General features: G+C 33.0%; 1 protein-coding gene across 1 annotated transcript; it reads right to left on the reverse strand.

Annotated features, from left to right (window-relative positions):
- Positions 1 to 3449: 3449 nt before the first annotated feature.
- On the reverse strand, positions 3450 to 6333 carry LOC105964135 (uncharacterized). Its single transcript, XM_012988646.2, has 4 exons — positions 6183 to 6333; positions 5800 to 6090; positions 5073 to 5155; positions 3450 to 3902 (listed from the first exon to the last, which is right to left on the reverse strand). The coding sequence occupies exons 1-4, from the start codon at positions 6322 to 6324 to the stop codon at positions 3450 to 3452; spliced, it is 969 nt and encodes a 322-aa protein (XP_012844100.2). The 5' UTR covers positions 6325 to 6333.
- Positions 6334 to 7800: the final 1467 nt, after the last annotated feature.

A 7800-nucleotide genomic window follows, 5' to 3' on the forward strand; every position in this document is an offset into this window, starting at 1 on the left:
CAATATGTCTTGCGCCTTGTTGTTAATTCAGTAACAATACGCCACTCTTGTTGTTGTTAATACTCTCTGCACCTTGTTGTTCATATCTATTCCTACACGTTTGTTTTAATGTTGGTTGATAAAACGTAATAAGTTATTTACGTTTTTTACCTACTTCAACATGTACAATATATTTATCAAATTTCACTAGTCCATTAACTAACAAAAACTAAATGTAAAATAAAATTAGGAATTCAAGATTGAATAATCAAAATCACAAAACCATCCATAATATTCTAATCAACCTCTCCATGTACTCGAAACATAGTACTACTGCTAAGACTAAAAAAATAACATTGAACTTGTCGTAGTTTCAAAAAAAAAAGGGACCAAGCTTACACGCTATTCATGTAAAATATTCATCTACTCTTCACATTCCCACAACTTTCATTAATTTCTCCGAAGATAATTAATATTAGGAATCTTTCAATACCAATGACAAGAAAAAATAACAATTAACAACAAATATTGTATATAATCAGTATATGTATCAGATTAACACCATACAGTTCATGAATAATACCTTTATTGGCGATTTTGATAGAACTTTTTGGCCACGCAATTGTACTTCCGAAAGCCTCACCTCCTGCGAGAGTACATGTGGTCGGGCGGCACCAGCTCTATCTACTCGAGTGTCCTCATATTCATCACGAACAATACGCTTTTTTTGTACTCCTTTTCCATTCCTCTTAGATTTCTACACCACACAATAACATAGAAGACAGTATTAATAGACATCCAAGAAAGTTTCTATAAGAAAGATAATAGAGCAACTTACTTCAATGCAAGACATCTTCCTTGTAAATTAGATCTATGCTGCCCTTACAGCCTACAAATGAGAGTCGCAAACATATACACTTAGCATCTCAATTAAATAACAAGCATCTCTATTTTGAAAATCAATATGCAAAACTACACTACATTTGGGGAAGATAAAATAACCACTCAATTTAGGGGAAATCGAAAACAACAGCAATTTACTTTCCCTGTTTTCTACACCTAGCATCTCAATTATATAACAAACCATCTCCATTAAATCGAAAAAGTAAAATGGTGTGAATAATTTACCTATTTCAAAATATGTTGCCGTAAATAGATATTGCTTGAAAACATCTTAGAATCTGCAAATCTAAGCCCGTCACGATGGGAGAGAGAATTCTCATTCCTCATAGAAGAGATATTTTCATTCTAGTAACGAGATAAGGATTTCTTAAAAAAAAAATCGACAAGAAAGATGGAATGGCACGTCAATGAAAACAAGGGCAATAATAGGAAAATTAGGGCAAAAGAAAAATCTAAGCGGGAAAGTGAGGAGACAAAATAAAAAGTAGGAGGGAAATAAAAAACCCGGGTCACAGAATTATGAACCGACTGAGATGCTTAAACCGTCAAAACCCGAAAAACGACATAGAGTGTTGTTGTGGTACAACCTTTTCAAACGACGTAGTTACAAGATGTATCCGCATGTTGTGGTATACATATATAACAAGGCACAAAATACGAGTGTTGTAAAATAAGATCGTCGGACACAAACGACAACACACATTAATAGCATGTTGTGAAATACATTGTAGCACAACACGCCTTTACTGAACGTTGTTAAAGGGATGTTGTTCAAAATCATTTTTCTTGTAGGCCTACATCCACGAGGACTTGCAAACTAGTTCAGATTTCAGTATACAATATAGGACTTAATAAAAATACTAAAGACTCCCTCTTTATGTTATACGCTGTTCTTGCACATGTCGAACCTGTTGATAATCAAAGCAATTTTTCCATCCGCTCTCTTGGACTCCTTCCAATGCTGAACTCCATTCAGACGGCGGATCGATTTCTCCCGAGATCTTTTAAGCACTTCTCCCAAAATGCCGATCTTCATTATGGCTTGGTAGAAGAAACTCGTCTTGTTGCCACACCTGATGTGCCGACAGGGCTGCAGCACGGGCTGCACCCTTCAAAGCCTTTATGCTGGAATTTTTCGATTAAAGCTCCATAGGGCTCATATGAGGTTGAGGGCCTTATATAGGCATGAAATTCACCACCCTAAACCTAACTTGAGCCCTAAGAAATCGATTTAACTAGGTAATAGAATCCTAGTCGATTTGTACTCTTATTCTAGATAAGTACAAAACATATCTAACTAGAATATAATACATGGAAATAAATTGAAGTCCTAATAACAATATTACAAGAATAGGACTCTAGTTAATTCCAAAATAAACATGAAAAATAAATCTTTGCCAATCTTTAATTTTCATGTATGGCGAATTTCATCAATCTTCACTAACAGAAATCTGGCTCCAACAGTCTAACACACATCGCCACAAAGAAAATGTTGACTTATTAATGTTGGGTGGATGGACTATGTTCATCCCATCCATTGGTTCAATTGCACGAAAAACGCATCCAATCAAACTGCCCGGAATCATTCAGTAACAAAAAACACCAGCGGCTATTTTAAGATCCGATATGTAGTTAGTGAAGTCCGATTAAGCTCTTTACCATTCAGAAAGTAGATTGATGTGTCGCAAACAGTATGTACAAAAATGAACCCGATCCGAAGGTTAGATTTTTCGATATGGCCTCTGCAAGAAAACTGCTACTTTTCAAAAAGGAAACCGACTGAATGAGGAGGTTACAGATATGGAGGAAGGTTTGGAGGTGGAGAGGAGGGTCAAGCATCGAAAGAGGAAGGAGTTTACGTTTACATGAAACCAAGTCGAAATTATGTTGAAGAACTGTATGTGATTATTTGAGAGGTGGTGGGTTTGTACGGGTGAGATGAGAGTGCGGAGATATGAAAATGGAGGAAAAGAGGGAGTGTGGATGAGGCGGCGCCATGAATGGAGTAAAACAAATTGGTTTCATTCTTGATTTAAGTATTGCGAGAAAGGGGGAATGAAGTCATGAGCTGAGCTTTTTTTTTTTTAGATCTCAACCCATTTTTGTAATTTTCTCTTTTAATTTTGAATTGCTGGCACAATCACACTTCATGCCGAGGATAATTTATCTGTCTCTTGTGAACCAACCGGGTGATTAGGGGTAATTATATTGTCCATCACCCCTTATCAACCAGCCAAAAGAGGCCTAAGAATATATATCATATATGGAACACAATACATTAATATAAAGTAGTGTAATTCACCCTGCCTGCATATACTTTAATCACATTGATATATGTGATATTTCAGTATTGTTTACAAGAAGTCCTTATACAAATAGATACATACAAAACAAGTACTTTTTTTTTTTCAATAAAAAAACAAGTACTTAACTAGAATGAAAAGTCACATAGTACAATCTTCAACCTCTAGCTATACTAGTAATTAAGTAATAACCACCACAATTACTTGGATGAAACTAAGGAAACAAAAAACAAAAACCAAAAAAAAAAAAAAAGAAAAAAAAATTCAATTCTTGGTCGGAAGAAACTCGATAAACTCATGATTAGGTGTAAATCGGGTTGAAGTATCGCGAAATCTCACTTCCTCGCAGGTGCCGAAATCGGTGCTCCGAGTCGGAAACAGCTGCAAAAGAGTCCGAGTTTCTCTCGTCGTCTCCGTCAACGATGATGATTTCTCATCTTCAAGAAAATTGATGTCGTCAATCTTGGGGGACAGCAATATGCTGAGATTTAGTGATGAATTAGTAGTAGTAGTAGTAGTAGCAAAGGGTGGTTTGTTATTATTATTTTCTCTCTCTAGAGCTGGATTTTGGGCAGCAGTATGAAGAATTGTGTCTAATTTCCAGCAGGAGCTTTCATTCTTTGCTGTAGTAACATTAATCTTGTTCTGACGCAACTGTGTCCACTCATCTTTCTTACATTCTGCTATCGCTGTTCCATATTGCAATGCTGCGGAATCCTGTAACAAAATAAAATTAAATATATTGCAATAAATTAAATTAAATGAAATTAAATAAATAAAAGAGGTGAGAGAGTGCACGTTGCCCGAGAAATTCTAATTAACACTTTTCAAATAGCAACAGCCCCAACAGAAAGTAGATGAGAATTGGCAGCTTTTTAGCCTCAAACAATTCTCTTTTCCATCATACATACAAACACAAACACACCTTTTTCTTTTCTCTTATTTGCATTCAATTTTTTGACCTTCATATATATCATATTATTGGGCCATAATTTTTCGTATCGTTATATGTCTTATAAGTTGTGACTCGGATTCCGAGTTTTGTGCAAACAGCGAATATTCGGTTTCTTTTTTCAATTTCCACTTAATATAAATCATTACAAAATTATTGGTCAATCGACCTGCTTTTATTGGCCGATGATTTTTTCGACTAATACTTTTGTTGCCGGACATGTAATTTTAACCGACACATATATAAATGAGTCGGTCGATAGTTTTCAATTTACTCAAAAGTTCGTTGGTTGGGTAAGATAATATCGGTCAACCAATTTTTTTAATATTTTTTTATTATAAATATTTAATTGTAATTTTTATTTTTTTAACGTGAAATAATATATAAAAGAAGTTCAAACCCAAAAACTCGAAACACAAATTTATCGAACCTCTGCGTATTATTATTTTATAATTCTTATTTAATATTATTTATTATATATTTACTTCTTAAAGTTTAATAAAAAAACCTCTTAATTTTAAAGTTTAGATTTTTGCAATATAAGTTTTCTCAAAATTTAAATTCCTTCTAACTTTTTTAAAAAAAACATCTTACTATAATAATTTTTTTAATTTTTAAAATGAATAAATAAATGGCCGACAATACAATACCTCTAACAGACTCATAATAGAGTCGGACCGATAATAATTTTTAATATTCAACCAAACCGGATGGTTGGGTCGGGTAATAATTACCCGACCCATGCCCAATTACCAAGCCTACTTCATCCTATCGTCAAAGTTAAAAGTGGATTTTTTTATTTTAACTTGGACGTTTAAAATCTAAAATAACAAGTAATAAATGAAATAATTATATCGCTAAAGTAACAGTGCCAGCACAAATTTAATCTTTATTTATTATTTTACACAAAATTGGTATATATAAATAAATGTTACCTCTGAATTAGGTGCGCTGCAGTTTGAGAATGTAGACAATTTCTTATGATGTTCGATTTCGAAATATCTCCTGCTCATTAGTCCTGCTAAATCAAACCACAGGTTTTGAAATTATGAATAAAAAAAAAATTAAAAAATAAATGTAAGGTTCACTAGTAAAAAATTTGCTTATTACTACAAATTTTTTTGCTACGGTAAAAGACCATAATAAAAGGTACTTCTTACAATGGAACAATTTTGAAGTCATAGTAAATACTAAAATTTACCGTAGCAAAAAAGTATCTGGTACGGTCATTGACCGTGGCAAAACTTTTGTCACGCTCATATATGCTACGGGGCAAATTCGTAATAAATGCGTAGCAAAAGCTCTTTTGGTACGAGTTTCATACATTTTACTACGGCTAATAATCGTGGTAAAAAGCTATTTTTCTTCTACTAGTGGTTACAGTATAAAAAATTGTCTGTAAATCATGAAAGAAGACAAGACGTACAGTTTGTTTAAAAAAAAAAAAGACAAGACGTACAGTATTAAATATTAATTTATTAAAACATAAAAAAAAATTGATCCGTTAGATCCTGATCTAGTCTGCAGTAATTTTGACTTTTTTGTTCTTATAAGTATGCATAATACAAAATGAAAGTAATATATATATATATATATATATATATAAGAAAGAAAAATCATGAATTAATATGTATTATTTTTTATAATATGTGAATTAATTACCTGTTTGGTTTTTCCGGGCAGGGTGGAGTTGTAGGTCAAGCTGACGGCGTTTTTTCTGCCTCTCTCTAGCTTTGTGGTTCTGGAACCAGTAAAACACGTTTTTGCCTTCAATTTTACCAAACCTTCTTAGTTTGGCAGCTATTTGTTGAATTTGTTCGGCAGAAGGTGTTCTCGTTCCACGCTTATACATTTCTTCAAGTGCCTGCAGTTGTTCTGGTGTAGGGTTCCATCTCGTGCTCACCAACGGCATCGTCTGTATCTCTCTCTTCACTCCGTATTCACTCCCCCCACCTACAAAACAATATATCTATGTTATTTTATTTTTTTTTATTACAACCTCGTACAATTCAAATAATTAAAAAAAAATTGAAATATGTATATACTTATTTGATGGTTCCATGGGAGGATATTAGGGTTGTGAATGCAACAGCAAGAAGGATTTGATATTGTAGAAAAATGGCTGCAGCTACTAATCGGCCTCGGCATCAACGGCCGGAGCTTCCGATCGGCTTCCGCCATCCACATTTTCTCTGTGTGTGTTTTGAGTTGGGATAAATTGAAATTGAGTGTACTAGTAAGGTTATATATATATCAGATTAAAAAGATGTGCATGGTACAGGTAAAAAATGCATGGAAGTGCATATATGTATATATATATATATATATAAATATAAATATATATAGTTGTAAAAAAGCTATAATATAGCAATCAATAAAGTGAAATTTCTCCAATCTCAAGAAATTGTAGACAATAGGGTTTCTCAGTTTCAGAGAAAAAGACTTGACAATGAAAACAAAGGAGAAAAATACAGATTGTTGAGAGAGAAAGATTTACAAAAGAGAGAAATGAATAAAAGTAGAGAGAGAGTACTGGGATATATATATATATATATATTTATATCATAATGTTTGGTTTTACAACAACAAGGAACAATGCACTGATCAGTTATAGGTTGACCCATGCTATATATATATGTTAATTTTAATTGTTTTTATCTGGTTACGCTTATATGTATGTATGTATGTAATGAGAGACACATGATACACACACTAAAGCACACAAAACATACACACAGTCCACAGAGACGACAGAAAGGTGAAAAAAAGGACAAAAGGGGGACAAAGGATTAATTGCCAAAAAAAAAAAAGAAAGAAAAAAAAAAGAAAAAGAAGGGAGGCGTGAAATTCTGGGAGAAATAATTTAAGGGTGGATAGATAGATACATAAAAGCGACGTGACAATGATGATGAGATTATGAGAAGTGTGTCATTGGGAATTCAATGTCTTGTTGCCTACCTTTTTACACTTACCTTCTATGCCTACACATTCTCTTCCCTACTACTCCATTATATATATATATATATATATATATATATATATATATATATATATATATGCATGGTCGGCCCCCACCCCCACCCTCCTTGCCTCGTTCCTTTCATATTCTCTCTCTAGATCTCTCTCTTTCTATAAATATAAATGATCTTGATTTTCTAGTAGATCCGTTAGCAATTAATTATATATGTATTTACACGTCAATTTGAGCAACCACACCAATAACAGAATTATGACATGTTCATCCTAAAAGTTTATGAAATGTAAGGGGGTCATTTGCTTATTATGTTGAAAGTTTAAGGCATGATGTGCACAAAGTTTATGATTACTATCTCCATTTTCATATTAAGTGTCACTTTGAGTATATAACTTTTTCTCATATTGAGGGTCACTGTGCTTTATAATTTCAAGGTAGGATAGTTTTTTTTTTTTTTTTCTTTTCCACGTTACCATAACATTATGAAGCGAAAAACAGAAGACGAAAAGGTACAAATGGGTAAATTTGTGAAATTAATAAAGGCTAATGAGTAACATACTTAATTAGTGTCCAACAACCTTAAACGACACTTAATATAATATGAAATGGAGGTAGTAGTTTTTTGGCGTTCGAATATTAAAACCAACTTTTGTTTTTGTTTCTATAAAAGTAAATTGTTTTCAACTATA

The sequence above is a fragment of the Erythranthe guttata genome, chromosome 12 (genome assembly GCF_056151865.1).
Source record: "Erythranthe guttata isolate IM_541 chromosome 12, IM_541, whole genome shotgun sequence".
Taxonomy (NCBI): domain Eukaryota; kingdom Viridiplantae; phylum Streptophyta; class Magnoliopsida; order Lamiales; family Phrymaceae; genus Erythranthe; species Erythranthe guttata.

Bases quoted from the DNA above. Each gene is read 5' to 3' on its own strand.
- LOC105964135 (XM_012988646.2), bottom strand. From the start codon at position 6,324: ATGTGGATGGCGGAAGCCGATCGGAAGCTCCGGCCGTTGATGCCGAGG. The intron at 6,091-6,182 runs GTATATACATAT...ATTGTTTTGTAG, and splicing joins CCCATGGAACCATCAAATAA to GTGGGGGGAGTGAATACGGA. The intron at 5,156-5,799 runs GTAATTAATTCA...TTGATTTAGCAG, and splicing joins TGCCCGGAAAAACCAAACAG to GACTAATGAGCAGGAGATAT.